Source organism: Labrus bergylta, chromosome 3 (assembly GCF_963930695.1).
Source record: "Labrus bergylta chromosome 3, fLabBer1.1, whole genome shotgun sequence".
NCBI classification, from domain to species: domain Eukaryota; kingdom Metazoa; phylum Chordata; class Actinopteri; order Labriformes; family Labridae; genus Labrus; species Labrus bergylta.
In genome coordinates, this window is record NC_089197.1 from 15,141,964 (window position 1) to 15,158,180 (window position 16,217).

Consider the following 16,217-nt stretch of genomic DNA (forward strand, 5'->3'; position numbering starts at 1 on the left):
GAAATTTAAAATAAAAACTGCTCTCAAGTGGAAGTTCCTCCAGTAACTCGGAGCTATACGTGATACCACACAAGTCCAGTAAAAGCTCAGATGAAATATCAGAACAAACACTCATAATGTGCACCAAAAGCAAGAATTCCTGCATGCAGCCTTACTATAGGTGCGACTCTGAATTTAGTCTGGGACTAAATAAAGTTGAGGCTTTTTGGAAGCAGTATTGGTTTGCATTGGGTTTCACCTAAATGGTCACAAAGGAGTGTGGTCTGTTGTGAGCATATGGAGATGGGCCTGGAATGACAGATTCCCAGTCCTGCTCACAGCTCACCTACACAGGTGTTTTCACTCAAGATTAGCCCTTTAATCAGGACTGAGTAGGTGTGTACAAACACCTTAACTGATTTTATTCTAAACTTCCTGTTAGTTTTGCTGCACTTCTGACTTGTCATTTAATCAGTCAGAGTTATTAAAAAATGCCTGTGAAGGAGGGAGGGACCTTTTTCATTGGAGAAAAACAAAAGTGTCCATAAATATAATCTCTGGTTTTAAATTATTAGTAACACCTGTGCTATTTTCCTTTCCTGCAGTTAGAGTGTTACTGCATACGAGACAGGATGAACAAATATCACAGCCAACAAGCAGTGCTATTAAATCTTAACAGGGTTGAGCTAAGAAAGCGTCACTCCTACACACTGTGTGGGGAAGAGAATGACTACTGTACACACAGCATAAAATAACAACTACTCCAAGGAGAGGAAAGGGAGAGTTTACATCACTTCATTTGTTGTGTTATAATGGCTAACAAACCTGTCATAAAAAAGTCCTATAAGAGGATACTTAACCAATCACTGACCAGGATGCATTTTAATCTAAGACGTCCTGCTTTCATAAATTATAGGATTAACCAGAGGATATGTCACATGACTTGCTGTGAGTCTCACAGTCTACAGTAAACATTTCCTCATTTAAGATGTGAAATGTTTCCACACATGCTTTGGTTTAGTTATTTCACAGAACTTGATATTCTTATGGAAACCCAATTTAAACAGACTTCAGAGTCTCTCTGATATAGAAGAAGTTCGACTTTTTTTTATTATTATTATTCTGCAGGCTACTTATTAGTTTGCAAGCTTAATGGAAGATATTAAAGGCCTTCATCTTGTCAGGAGCCTCACTCTGGCCTCTGTAAGGGCCACGGGAAACTAAATCTAATAACCCGGCCAATCATGGCCATGATTCGTCCATAAGAGTCATACACCAACATCTGATTAGCAGCACACTGGGCTTGTGAAACCAAAGAGGCAATAAACTAGCCCTAATTTATATCCCCCTTTTGTTTACGTGTGTAATTGTTCGGCGTTTTAATAATGGTTGCTATTGACCGGCCAGTGGAAGATCTACGACGGTGACGCAGGTTGTTTGTGACGCACGGAATGGGCGGAGTTTTCTGCTGAAACGCTGCGAAAAATATTCAGCATCTCATTTAGGTAACTTTCAGATACACTGGACCAAATATATCCTATAGTTAATCAAATTAAAACTAGTTTACCAAACAAAGACCTACAAAAATATTTTTAAATTATGGTCCAAATTACCGGGCTAAGCTACTTATCTAAAGGAAATTAAATGCAGAAATACGTGAGCTCGTTTTATTATTTAAGTCTAAATTTGACATAAGTAAACGGTGGGGGATTTACATTTAAGGGATGTCTCGATAAGCTTGACACTTTTTACAGTGTTCTCCTCCTCTTCCTCCTATCTCTCCTCCTCCTCCTCTGTAAAGACAGAGGGGGCAGGTCCTGTGGTTGTGGGCTCTATTACTGCCTTGGCAGGTGATGCTGTATCTCACACGGGGCTTGAAGAGCCTCCCTACTTATCTGGTTATAATTATACCGTGCTGACCTGGTTTCAGCACCGCGGCTCGCTAACAGCTCCAGAGCCCCGGCGGAGAATCGTTCAGCTCCCCCCCCACCTCCTCCCCGCCCGGTGCGTCTCACACAGCGGGTAACCAGGGCGCAGCCTCCGCGGACAGTTTCAGCACCAGCGGCGCGGAGCTGTCCACGCATTCAGCACTTTGCTTCTCCTGCTGGAGGTTGAAACAAACACCACAAAGAAGCAAAGGGTAGCGTTAAGGCTCGCTTCCCCCCTGGACAAACCGAGACCGATTTCAGGATGGCGTCCAAATACGCTGGCCTCTTCGTCCTTTTCCAGCTTCTAGCCCTGAGTGTAGTGAGCCAGATATCTGCCTTCCCCACACCTACAGCAGCCTCTACGGATGGTGAGTGGACCGTCTCTTCTCTTACCATACGATTAAAAAAGTGAAAGTCTTGTTCTTTCGGGAACAATTTGCTCGCACACCGTACAATTTGTAAGACAAACTGCCTCCACATGGAATCAGTAGCCTATCTACAAACGAGATTTGAAATAATCACGAAGTGCAATTGGGCACCAAAACTCCCGACTGAGCTCAGGTCATATATGCGTCTTAATTATTGATATAAAAAATAGCCTACTACGAGGCTATAAACTCAAAATTAATTCTTGAAATTTTAAAATATCATAGAAAACCTCGCTGTTGATGTACTCTTATTGTGGACAGCGCACGTTGTAGGCTACACCTTGTGCGATTCTTGCATGGACAGTCAAAGAGATATTACCGGAATTTTCAATTCATTTGTTTTTAAATTCATTTTATGACTTTTTTTTTTATATATAGCCTAGTGTAAAGAGCCCGGGTATAAACCTCCCTACAAACCTGTTGACAAAAAAAAAAAAAACAGAGCAAAAGCAGAGCCCTTAAAGTTGGGCTCCAGCTCCGTACCGTCCTGCGTGGATTTGAAACGACGCCTCGTCTCATGCCATGGCCGCCTGTGGTCTATTTTCGACGCGGTTTAATCTTTTGTTTGATAATCCGATTAAGCTCTGCCTCTGCTGTGGTTAGCTGGGAGGGCAGTGACGGTCACAGAAGTCTGAGAGCTGTAAATTAATTTAAATGACAAGAAAATAAAGAAGTCTGTTAATCAAAGTTTTTTTTTTTTTTTTTTTAAACTAAAACTTTCTCATTCAAGAAATCTGTTTATCTATGTGCTATGTGGCACTGTCTTTCAAACCACTAAATCTGGGTCTGCCTTTCAATGATAAAGTCTGCTTTGAGCCACCAATTGAATGCCTTTTTTTCTGTTGCAGATAAACCCGTCTACAATAGACAGTTGACAGAAGAAAGACCAGTACAAGAGCAGGTAAGTCCCTTTTTTCTTCGTCCCATAGCCAATTTTATCATCCAATATCCGGCTAAATGGACTTTATGGCTGATTGTCAAACAGCCTCAGTATTAGCCCAGCAAACATTATTAATCAGAGCTTATATCCTGAGTGGAAATTGTTTGTTTAATGTTCTTCTTTCTGCACAGATTGCTGAGGCGGATAGCGTAAAGGCTGCAGTACAGTCAGCTGGTAAGCGGAAACCTCACTGCCAATCAATTAACTTTATTTCCGCCTGCTGAGTGCATCTATGTTGTGGCACTTCCAGTAAAACAAGCATATTTTGTAAAGAGAAGGAACTACTTTATGAACCACAATAAATGAGAATAGTTCATCTTCTCCTCTTGATTTTTTTACGTTTTGTTTTCATTCAGAGAGCAGGCGTCCCTCTTCCACCAAGGACTCCGAGTCCCAGCAGGACCTTGATGATTTAACCGTGCTGAAGTCACTAGCTGATGAGCAGAAATCAAAAGAGTCCACTGAGGTGCCAATCAAGAAGGACATGCAGTATGTTCCAGATGAATCTGACTCGACCAAGAGCCGACGTCTGGCTGAGGACTACGACTCCACCAAAAACGGGATGGACTATGGCAAGTACCAGGGTACGCACACCTGTCACCACCTTGTTCCATCAGGCCCAGTCCAGGCTTTGTTTGTGAAGTAAGCTGCGATAACCACAGTGTTTGGTCTGAGTCCCTCTGCTTGTCTGGCCTTTAACCCCTTCGACAAGGGCAGGCCTCATGTGGCGTGCTTCTGTCGGCTGCTGGCAGGCCACCGGGCAGACATTTTAAGAAAGAGTAGGTAGGGAGAACACGTGTCTTTGATGGGGATCAGCAGAGACAGATAGAAAGAGTCAAAGATAGGACATGTGCACGCAAGAGAAAAAGATTATCCCCTCCCTTTCTGCAAGGCTACTGTTCCTGCTTCTTATTTTCACAGGGGACCTTTGATATTCATGACTCAGATTTTTCTCATACACCGACCACCACTATGTCATATCCATCTATTACTGTGTACAAAGAAAGAAACCAAATATCGGATTCATGTGGATCCAGTCAGTGTCGATAGGTAGGGTCCTTTCACTGTTTCTGTGCTTGGGCTGTAATTTTGCTGTTAAAGCAGCAGCATGTTATTTTAGCATTTAGAAAGCAGTGAAAATAAATACACAGTAGATCAACACAGGAAGATAGACTGTCATTCAACAGAGACAAATATGGTAATCAATGATAAAATACTCTAAGAACAAAAATACAAACTTTACTTTTAGTGGAAAGGTAGATTGAGGTGTTGATTTGCAAATATGCTTTTAAACCCTTTCCAATCAGTTCCTAAATAAATCATGCAAATGCAGTCCATCAGTCAATTTTGATTCCATATTTGTAACTTCATTCAAAATTCAATCAATTGTTCATATCTACATAGATTTTTGTAGAGTATAGATTTCATCAGATCAGCACATATTTCACTGTATGCATGTAATTTGATCTCCCATCCAGTCATCAGCATAAAGCACAGTCTCAGAGGTGAGGTGACTCAGACACACAGCGCTGAGTGCAACACTTCATCGATTCACTCAGTCGTCCTGGCAATGACAAGGAGCTCGTCTGGTTACACTACATCTAAAATTGGCAAGCGCAGTCCCCGTTTCTCTTTATATTCTTCCAGAGTGTGACAGAAATAGGCCCAGTGTTTGAAGGTTTTTGAAAGTACATCAGTGATGATTCAACTCACCGGTACCAAGGCAGGACTATTCTGGCTCTGCTTATTTTTTTTGTGCGTGGACATCAGGAAGCAGCAAATATCAAAGAATACTGTGACCTTGTGCAGGAAGGTCCTCATCATTCAGCAATGATGTGCAGGAAGGATTTAAAGCAGAAACGCCTACATAAAGCACAAAAGCATGACAAGACAGTTACAGATGTTAGAAAATAATGTGTCTTCCCCTTTTAGATGACCCAGAAAGCTTCCGTCAAGTGGACGGCACTCCGCTGACAGCAGAGGACATTGTCCAGAAGATCGCAAACAAAATCTATGAGGAAGACGACAGAGGGGTGTTTGACAGAATCGTCTCCAAACTACTCAAACTGGGGCTGGTAGGTTTTCAGCTTTCAGCTCTCACATGCTGTTCGATTCCACACGGCATGCTGCTTGACATTTTCTCAACAGGAACTATCCCTCTCCCCCACCCCCTGCCAAAGTAATTTGTAGCGAAGAAATTGCTTCCAGAGCTGGATTTCTGTGTGACAGTATAATAGTATAAATGTAATATGGACTAGATGGAGGTTGGCAGTCAGCTTGTGTTGTTCCTTTCTGGCACACTGGTTATTCTACACACAACTGTTCTCAGTCTGTGTCATTTGTTTTGTCTCTCTGCAGATCACAGACAGTCAGGCAGAAACTCTTGAGTACCAGGTGGCCGAGGCTCTGCAGGATCTCATCACCAAAAATGCCAAGAACAATGAGATTGAGGACATTGAGAGCAACGACCAAGAAACCAGAGGGGAGCAGGATGACAAGGGTTCAGACACAAACTTGGTAAAAACCAACATTGAAGTGATATTCGTGATAGCATGATGATTATATAATAATAAAAATTAGTATATAAGTATTATCCTAGTTTTGATTGTATCCTATGGATCATCAGAGTATCCAGGTGTCTGATCTTCTCTGTGGTGTTCAGTCTTTTTATTAATAGGACTATATGTTTATTATTAATTGTATATAAAATATGTTGAATTTACAAAATCAGGTCAGGGGCTTTACTAGTAGCCTACTAGTACAATTGAACATATTAAATGCATTCAAAAACTATTAAAAAAAAAAGATTAAAAACAAACACAAATCATAGTTACCACAGAAAGCACCTGTGGATTTACATAATCCTTAAACTGTGAGAAAACACATTGTTACGATTTATTTTGAGATTTACACGTTAAAACTGAGCAGATTCATAAAACTTATGTGGAAATATACTCACTAACTATCTAACTAACTCACTTGTTAGCTAGCTAGTGCGCAGATGGCTACTAGTTTTTAGCTAACGTTAGCGAGAAGCACATACATGTAATATTTTTGAGCACACAATGCTAACTTAGGGTGTAAATGCAGCTCGTTCCGACAGACCTCTTCATCCCCGGTGTCTCCACCTTCCTCTTTATCGTCTATGTGTGTCGTAACAAGGATTCAACTGTGTCAGCTGCGCCTCGCTGGAATTAGCAGACTGCAGCCAATATCGTTTTTTTGTTTGTTTGTTTTTTCTCGGTGACAAAAGTAAACATCGGCGACTATTGAACATTTTGGTGAAGCCAGCAGTTAGTCTGGCCCAACTACCAATAATAATAATATTTACAGTCTATGCTACCAACTTGAAACGCGAGAACAGAGTCGAAGTCGAAAGAAGACATCTGGATAGTTAGCTGCTCTTACAGTTGCGTGTTTACAGAGATTAATTAAATCCAGTAGATGCCTGCTGAAATCCCAGTGGACACTGCTAGTACAGCTAAACAACAATGTTCTTTTGACAAAAACACCCTGAATTTCTATGCAAAATATACTAGCGATAAAGCAATTAATACTTGGCTTATTACTGATTGCTCTAATAACTTCTCACATGGAATCGCTTGCATAGAATTTCTATGTTTGTGTCGTCCCACAAAATAAAGAAGACGTGCAATGATAGGGCCTAATCATATTGCACAACATGCAAGTTTTTCTTCTCCCTCTAATAATTAAAATCAAATATTTTCCAGGACACATGGGAGCCACCCAGGCGCCGCTACAACGACGAGGAGGAAGAGGAGGAGAATGATGATGTGGTTGAGGACGAGGTGGACAGAGACGCAGAGGAAGAGGAGGGTGACACGGGAGACAACACGTGGGACAAAGATACTGAGGAGGGCAACGAGGTGAGACCTGAAGATGGGCTCCAGGACCTGCAGTACTTCCCCAATTTCTACCGTCTGCTCAGGAGCCTTGACTCAGGTAATTACACACTCACACACACAACCCTGAAGTAACATTTAAGATCATCACTACACAGCATCCTCCAGCTAAAGATAGAAAGTTCTTCAGATCAAGAGCAGCACTCTGAAGCTGTTGTTGTCATGTTGATATTGTTCTCAAGGATGAGTCAATGCTTATTTTGTTCTCATTTGTTTCCATTGCAGTTCTTGGAAGTATCACACACACAAAACCACAAACATGACTAATTATTTATAATCCAATCTGTATGACCCCCTACAGTCAAACACCATGGGGTAACATTTACACCATGGTAACCAATTACTGTTAACGAAGCATTGATGCTAGACGCTGGTTTTAAAAATAGCCTCTGTTGGTTTGCTCCTGCAGAACAAGACACTCAGGAGAGAGAGACATTGATCACCATCATGAAGACGCTGATTGACTTTGTGAAGATGATGGTCAAGTATGGCACCATAACGCCTGAGGAGGGCGTGTCTTATCTAGGTAAGACATAACACAGTAAGAGCATTGTTTATCTATAGTCTGGTCCATTCAGTGTAGTAGCATGAGGCAGAGAATCATTAAAAGGTGGCACAGTCCTTGCAAACCTTTGTAAGTAGTTTAACTGTTGTAATGTCTTTCAGCTGATTGCTTTCCACTATGTTTTTTTTTATTGATTTCACCATGTCCAACAGCCCTATATGTGTTTGCCCTATATGTGGCTCGGATCTGAATGAAAGATTTATAAATTAGGTTTGGATCTGATCCTTTGCTTAGCTAGCCGACACTCAATTCTCCGTCTCTTTGTTTTGTTATATTTGCCTTGTGTTCAACGTGTGTCCAGCCAAAGTAATGTCCCACATGAGACTGTGCAGTGAAGCGTGAAGCTTGCACCGACAGATTAGTGTCAGGGACACCCTATATAACCTGGCTGGGCTTTTACGGCCGGCCATCACATCAGCAGCCAGTGGAAAGGTCAGCCACCTGTAAGGGACAGCTGTCATCTGTGTTTGTTTCTCTTACCCTCTCTCTCTTTATCTCTCTGTTGAAATCAGTCCAGACAAAATAAAATAGAAATTACCAGCTCTTTCTGATGCTAAATTGTGCTTTAATATCCCCCTGGAAGATGTGGTCTCATTTTGAGCTGTAAAATCATCATTAACTATTTGTGTCATATAAAGTCACTTCATGATGAAGAAATGGCCGTCACATGTTTCCAGCCCGAGGTGATGGCTTCAAATTGCCCGTTTTAGTCAATCAGACAGTCAATAATGGAAGTATTGTAATTGAAACTTATATAAAACAATGAACAGCAGTTACTCACACATTTTTTAAAAGTTTTAACAGCAAATGTTTCGCACTTTTGCTTGATTGGATGCATAAACTAATGACCGCTTTCCATTGACTTTCAATTATTTTTTGGCTTTTTAACAGTAGTCATAAAAAATCATGAATGTGATGTGTAGCCAATCAGGTTTGGTTTACAGTGTGCATGTCTCGCTATAAGAGCCATGATCGAGTAATGTATTAAGAGCTAACCTTGTAGGATTAATCAATACTCCTTTAGATAACCCTTTACAACATCCTGTTCATTGTTGTCTGTTAACAGCAGAACAAAGGCCACTGCTGATGTTAAACACCAGAACAAATCAGGCATGTAACATTGCATGACATACGAGTTTCCTAGACAACCAACCCAGCTTCGTTCGGGGTGTAGGTTGTGAGAAGATAAGTAGATGGAATCCCACTTCGCCTAGCAACATGTTAAAGGCCCTCTACCCCCAACTGGCTGCGAGGCTCTGATGAGTCACCCAAGGTATACAACTGTACACACAGCTGTCAATAAACAGCACTCTGCCCAAGGGTGATACAGGCACAGGGAGAAAGAGAGAGAGATAAGAAGGAAGGGAGTGGGGGTGGAAGAAAAGAGAAAAGTTTGTGTGGGCAGAGAAAGAAGATGAAATAATGGTTCTCCGTTGGCCACAAGTGGGAGAAGGCAGATTGAAAACTGAAAAATGAAGTGAAAGGAATAGGGAGATGCTCAGATAATAAGAAATTTAAAAAGTGTGTGTGGGGGGGGGGGGGGATGTAAGGCTGCTTGATGCTCAGTTGATGGTTGGCCATGGTGTTACTCCTATTCCTTTGGTGTTACGTTATCCAGCTTTCATCACTCAAAACAGCCTCAAGATCTAGACCCCATTTATAAAAACACAAATTTCTCTGCGCCGACTTGTTGTAAAATGGCCAAAATAACACATTCAAAAAGTGTTACAATCTACAATATAGACCCAGCTGGAGATCTACCTCAGAGGAACTGAAGTCCCACTCTTTATTGTTTATCAGCAGTAGCTTGTATTAATTTATCAACCTATCGCACAGCTGAAATGTTCCTCTCATGTTGTGCTCAGGGTGGAAAGCTCAAATTCTGTTACAGTATATTGTCAAGCTAATGTTTTACAGTTTTGTAGCTCTTATTGACTCAAGGAATATTACACATAGTGTTATTGCACAACTTCTTAGTTGATTAAAATCTCTATAAGCCTAAGGAAATATAGATGTAGGTCACATGAATCCAAAATTTAGATGAAAACAATATATTTGGGGGTGCTTGAAAGCCTAGCAATTATATCGCGTCCAATGTGCAGATGCTATAGTTCTTTCTATAATAAAGGCAGAAAGACTAAAAAAATAATGTAAAAAAGTTGGTAGCTCATTAGGCTATTAGACGACAGCTAAGGTTAGCATTCAACCACTTTCTAGCTAACATTACCATTTAATATTGTTAATAGTTATACTAAGAACGGTGTACATTTCTAGCTAACGGTAATGTGAATTAGTTAGTACTAAATTAGCTAGCAGCAATAAGTTGGCTAGCAGTAGGCTATTAAGTTGGCTAGAATCTTCCAGGGGGAATGTTAAAGCACAACTAAACATAAAGAGCTTTTCATTTTTATTTTTTAGAGAAACAAACAGAGATGACAGTAAAAGTGGATAAAATATTTTTTGATTTATCTTGAAGTATGGCACTTCATCCCTTTATCAATATCGTCTTCTTTTCAAATGCTGATCAATTGAGAAGCATTGAATTTATAGGTAGGCTATCTGTCTGGATTAAGAAGTAAACGTTCTTAAAGCATTTTATCTCCCCATCTTGAACATGGGGTAAATAAGCCTATACCTGCTGTGTGAATACGGTGAATAATTCTATTATACGCAGATAAAAGTGTTACATAATGTGTTTTGTAATCCTCCCCCTGAGCCACCCGTGTGTTTATAAATGGATAATGAAAGATGATGTAATTCAACACAGATTTAATAATACAAAATACAAAATCCTGACAAATACTATACATTACAGTACTTCTATTACTTACGACTACTATACATTAATAAACACTTATACTGAGCTACATCATATTGTTTAATAAACCATGTGTACATGTTTAAACAGGGTTTTCATAGGGGACCTAAACTTAATATGGTATTGGAACTTGATATAGAGGCTGAAATTTCATTTGACCTCTGGGGTTTGTGTATCTGCAGAACATCTGCTCCCCCTCCCTTTAAACCTAATGTTTACCACTTGTTAATCCACAGAGGATCAGTTGTCACTTAACATCACTTTCATGAGGCATATGATCTGTTTGTGTCACTCTCTCGCTGATTGGGGGTCTTTTAATTTCCTAATCTTGTAATAAACCTCTCTGTAATACGTGTGGTAACAAGCCCTGATAAGGATACAGGACTGTGTCTACTGAATTCTGGATATATTATCTCCATAAAAAAGGCTGACTCATCTCTCTCTCAAAATTCGGTCTTCTGCTTTCAAAGTTATTAAATGAAATCATGGAATAGATTGTGTTTATCACTTCAGTCAAAGCCTTGGACCTCCTTTTTAATGATCAGATAAAAGCCCCTTTTAAATGGTAATCAAGCTGTGAGTCACACAGAGACAGCGTGGGACTTTCAAAAGGTTAAGAGGGTTTCATGAATTGTCTTTGGAGTGAACCGATGACTCAATTTGAATGAACCTAAAGTGTTTCTTCTGTTTTCCCCTGCAGAGAACCTGGATGCGATGATAGCCATGCAGACCAAGAACAAGCTCGGCAAGTCCCTCGGACCTCCTGACGTCCCTGGACCCAACGGTAATCAGCCCCTTCAGTTATCCACCAAACATAAAAAAAATAATAATAATAATTTCTTCAGCAGAGTCAGAATTATTGAACAGTAGTATAAAACATGTATGTTTGACTTTGTTGGGATTAAAGGGCCCAACTTTGAAATTATTCACAGATTTTAAATGTAATTTGTCAGCCTTTGGGATTGATTCACTTAACATATAAATGTTAGGTTTATTTGCTGGACTATTTTCTGGGTAGGAGCACTATACAATCAACAGTGGGGGTTTTAAAGAACACACTGCTCCTAGCCAAGATGCTATTTTGAACACAACCCTCTATGAAACAGTATATCATCATTTCTAAACTTCAGTTTTTGCAACAACAATTCTTAATGCTTCATGTGCCTTCTGTTTGCTGCAGGAAAAATCTTGGATGAGGACGACAACACCAAGGCCGAGGCTGCCAAGATGCAGAAGGAGTACGAGAACCTCAAAGACTCTACCAAGGAGGAGCAGCCATCAACTGAGACCAGTCAGTCCACAACTCAATGATGATCTAAAGAAACATGAATAGCTTTTTTTTTTAATATTTGACAAGTGGCTTACAATCATAATTTATTCCAAGTTTACCGTTTTGACTCTTAAGAATAATAGTGCCTTGTAGACTTCATGATTCCTTTTTGTTCTCCTTTGTTTTGTTCCTGTTTTGTTTGCTTTTGTTATGCTTTGATTTGTATCCAGATCTCAAATAAACACAGAATTTCCAAATATAGCAAATCCCAACCGCATCAATTCAATGAAGAAAAAACATCTTCCTGCTCTTCCTCAGCGAACGCTCAGGTTCAAACATTGTGTTTTGACTTAGCAGGGCTGACATGAAAGAGACAGTATGTTAAGTCCCTTTCTGAACTAGGCCAGTCCAATAAAACTGACAGGAAGGCACGTCACAGCTGCCATTACTCCCTGTTCCTGTCCATGCGCATCAGCCTAATCCACACACACACAAACACACGCACACACACACACACAAACACACACACACACACAGAATGAAAGAGAAAAACTGTGATGATACATAGAGCTGGATTACCAACAGAACATTAGTTACAGCTTGAAATAAAAAAAAATGATGATCAACGTCGGCTGAAATCTGAATTATGTTACTTAACAGATATCCCTCAGTTGCATTTGAAAGTATTTGTGTGAACATTAGGGTCTTGCATTTTTATTCATATGTAATATGTGTTTAGGCACTGAACATAAAGCACATTTATCCACATTCATTTGGTCTTTTTAGACCAGAAATAATCCTTTGAGTTTTCTTGTTTTTAGAAGTTAAATTCTGGGCAGTTACTGACTTTAAGAAAAAAGTCTTGTTTCAACAAGATTTAGTCGAGTAAATAGTTGATAAGCGTAAGACACTGATGTCTAACTCTAATGCTGAAAGTGTGGAAAATTAAAGTGTTAATGAGCTACAGAAAAAGTGAAGTGATATTTTTTTGTACTTTCTAACACATCAAAGAGGACACTTTCCACATCTTCTTTTTCTCCTTTCTTTTTAGATCAACCTGGCAAGTCGGAGACATATCTGGAGGCCATCAGGAAGAACATTGAGTGGCTGAAGAAACACGACAAAGAAGAAGGCAAAGATGGTGAGACACACTACAACTGTTCTCTTTTCTCCATTCTTTGTGAGTTTTAAGCGCCAGAACAAGAAAAACATCCTCATTTGCAAGCCCTCGTCTCCTCATTAAAGTGTCCGGGGTCACGGCCGGCTCTGAGAAGACGCACCAAAGAACACAAAACTTGAAGCCTCTTTTGTCCGCCCTGATTTGCATTCAGAATGAGTGTGGGATACTGGGAAAGATGCTTCACTCCAGATCTCATGAATATGGATCATTGAGTCATGAGTCCGTCCTAATTACTAATGATGCAGCTTCCCTGTTAAGAGACAAGGATCTATTTATTCATTCCCTCCTACCTGTCATACCTGTTCTTTAGCATTTATGGTCCTGTAGCATAATTAGCAAGAAAAGAGCATCACATTCATCATCAATATGTGCCTTAGTGTGCTTCTTTTGTGGATTTCTATACGCTTCTTTGCACTTACTGTAACTGTCAGCCTTCATAAAGAAGCAGCATGTGACCCAGAAACTACAGAGCTGTGCAAACTGTATCGCTTTGACAAACAACAGGACAACTCTGCTGTTGGTCTCTCCACAAAGAAAAATCAATGCCCTGCGGTGCTTAAATAAGCAGCAGAGGGTGAAATGTTAATGAGTTCTCGCTATTCAGGCCATCGGTCCATTGGCGACCATCTCTGCAGGACATCTAGGACAAAAAATAAACACAAGTAGCTGCTCTGTGAAATATATTATATTTACTGGTCATGTTCAGTGGCCTGATCTAATGTGAGTCAATAAATAGGACATTTGGGCTCTAGGGAGTCTGAAAAATAGTCACCAATGATAAGTTGGACCCACATTTTTGAGTTAAAACACAGAAAAGAAAGACAGCAAAAAGAAATGAGGCTGACACTAAGCTTATAGAGTAGCAGAGTGTAGAGCAGCAGGGAAGTTTTGTGCGGTGCTCATCTTCAACCTGGCTCTATATAGGACACTTCATTAGCATTCTAGTGTGCGTGGAGTGGTTGTCTGGGGCAACATGGGCCTCCGTGCCTGCCAGTCAGAGATCTGGGCTGAGGAGAAACACAGATGATGGTGTCGGGATACAGAAACTCAGACTGAGGGTCATAATGTGCTCCCGAAATCAACCCATTTTCCTGAAGTGGCGCTATCAAAATGATATCCTTTTGGGATCCACTTTTCTAGCACTCATGGTACTACAAAAATTGCCAATGCTATTCTCATTAATTTTCCTCTCGCCAAGAAAAAGTACAGCTGCGAGGGAACAAAAGGCCTTTCAAAAAAAAAAAAAAGTGTGATTGTGATTGCAGTGTCAGAGAAACAGAGCTGGAGTCGCACCATTTATTGTGTTTACTCTACTAGAAGCATCCATTAGGACAATCTTTGTGTGTGTGCAAATGTGTGTGTGTATGTGTTTTCGCCTACACATCACACAGATTAGCCAGAAGAGCAGATGGGCTTCGAGGCGACATCCTGGTTTTGCCTGCTGGCTCCTTACAGCCAAGATTGAGAAAACCGGTGCCGTCTCTAATCACATTCTGTTAATCCCTCACACATGTCGCATTTGTCACAAACTGTATCTTGTAACGATGCAATAACTTGTTTAGGCCACAAAGGTTGTTAGAAAAGAATAGTGATTTTTTTTTTTTTTTGTGTGTGTGTCCTCTTGATTGTCATTTATCCTCCTGTTCCCTCTTTAGTCAGTCATAGCAGGGAGAAATGATGCAGCAGATGTTTGCTCTGCTGTTTTCTGAAACTCATTTGTTACTATGATGGATAAAACTGTTCATCTCTAAATATAGCTACATCCTGCAGTGGCCTTCTGGTGCTTTATTTGATGACAATGACCGGTGAACTCAAATGGTGCTTTTAAAAAAAGTGAATGTGTTCATCAAGCTCCTCCAGTAACAACATAAACGTTGTTTTGTTGTTAAACATGAGTACTACTTATGAATGAAATACTAGAAAACGTTTTCATTATTTTTCCTTGTGTGATCTTTGGCTTTTTTATTCCATGTTTGTATCTTCTTAACCCCACAACATGCTAACTCTGACCTTAATCTGCCTTGATGATGAACTACCGCAGCAGATTAAGGCTTGTTTGGGTGTGCTGTTATAAGAAGACGGCGCTTCCGGAGTTTAATGTCTGATCTATCCAACGGCAAAACCCCCACAGCATCATGACTTCCAACATTAACAAAACCCATCATTTGCATTTTGTGTCTCCCATTTCCAGATTATGATCTGTCCAAGCTGAAGGACTTCATGGACCAGCAGGTCGACTCGTACATCGAGAAGGGCATCATCGCTAAGGACGAGGGCGACACCATTAAGAGGATCTACAGCAGTCTGTAATGCCATTGTCTCCCCTGAATACACGACTGAATCTGATTTTAAGAACTCCAAACCAAACCCTGATTACTCAACAGTTATTTCCTATGGCATGGTGAAAGTATATACTGTGTATTCAAATCTACCTGCTAAGGGGAACTCATCGACCCTCCCAGACATTCCCAAAATGTATCAAGAGAAGAGATTTAATTAAACTCAAAACAAAACAATAGAATTATTCTACAGCTACCTAACTGATAGTATATGCACGCCAGGTTTGCAGTGTGATAATAAATAATACATCCTTATTAAGAGTAAATCAAACTATTTTATTAACCAACTCAACACTTAAATGCTACCATTTACTCCAACCTGACTCCTGTGGGAAATGAATGTTATGAGAGTATGATGCTGTAGCTTCAGTGTTTCCAATTCATTCTGTGCTACAAAAAAAACACATATATCAAAATGTACTCATTCTGTGTAACCTCTCTTAGCCTATTATATTTCTTTTTTTTTCTCCTCCAGTATATATGTAAGATCTTTATGTATCTCTTGCTTTTTATTTTACCAAAAAAATATATTTGTCTTGTTCCATGTCGTTGCCCTGCAAACTCCTGTAATCAGTTCTGCTGTAATTCTTCTGGGGGCCCGCTAGGGGGCAGTGTCTGTACCATCCACTCTCTCTCTGCATGTCTCTGTGAGTTCATTTCCATCTCTGTAGAGCCAGAAGATAAGTATTTTTAAATGTAAATATTTGTGACTTTTTCCTAAAGTTAAAAAGCAATTAAAACATTGCCTTTTCTTTATCCGTGTACTTAACTCTAATCGTGAAAACACACACACACACACACACACACACACACACACACACACACACACACACACACACACACACAC

At 40.1% G+C, this 16,217-nt stretch overlaps 1 protein-coding gene across 2 annotated transcripts; it reads left to right on the plus strand.

Annotated features, from left to right (window-relative positions):
- Nucleotides 1-1,801: 1,801 nt before the first annotated feature.
- On the plus strand, nucleotides 1,802-16,126 carry scg3 (secretogranin III). 2 transcript variants are annotated; one of them, XM_020641218.3, is made up of 12 exons: nucleotides 1,802-2,275; nucleotides 3,184-3,236; nucleotides 3,407-3,449; nucleotides 3,632-3,859; nucleotides 5,208-5,350; nucleotides 5,634-5,792; nucleotides 7,007-7,238; nucleotides 7,608-7,724; nucleotides 11,282-11,365; nucleotides 11,762-11,872; nucleotides 12,903-12,992; nucleotides 15,223-16,126. In XM_020641218.3, the coding sequence occupies exons 1-12, from the start codon at nucleotides 2,170-2,172 to the stop codon at nucleotides 15,339-15,341; spliced, it is 1,485 nt and encodes a 494-aa protein (XP_020496874.1). In that variant the 5' UTR covers nucleotides 1,802-2,169; the 3' UTR covers nucleotides 15,342-16,126. The 2 variants fall into 2 exon arrangements, with proteins under 2 accessions (XP_020496874.1, XP_020496875.1); XM_020641219.3 differs by having other exon boundaries at nucleotides 1,804-2,275; nucleotides 3,632-3,847.
- Nucleotides 16,127-16,217: the final 91 nt, after the last annotated feature.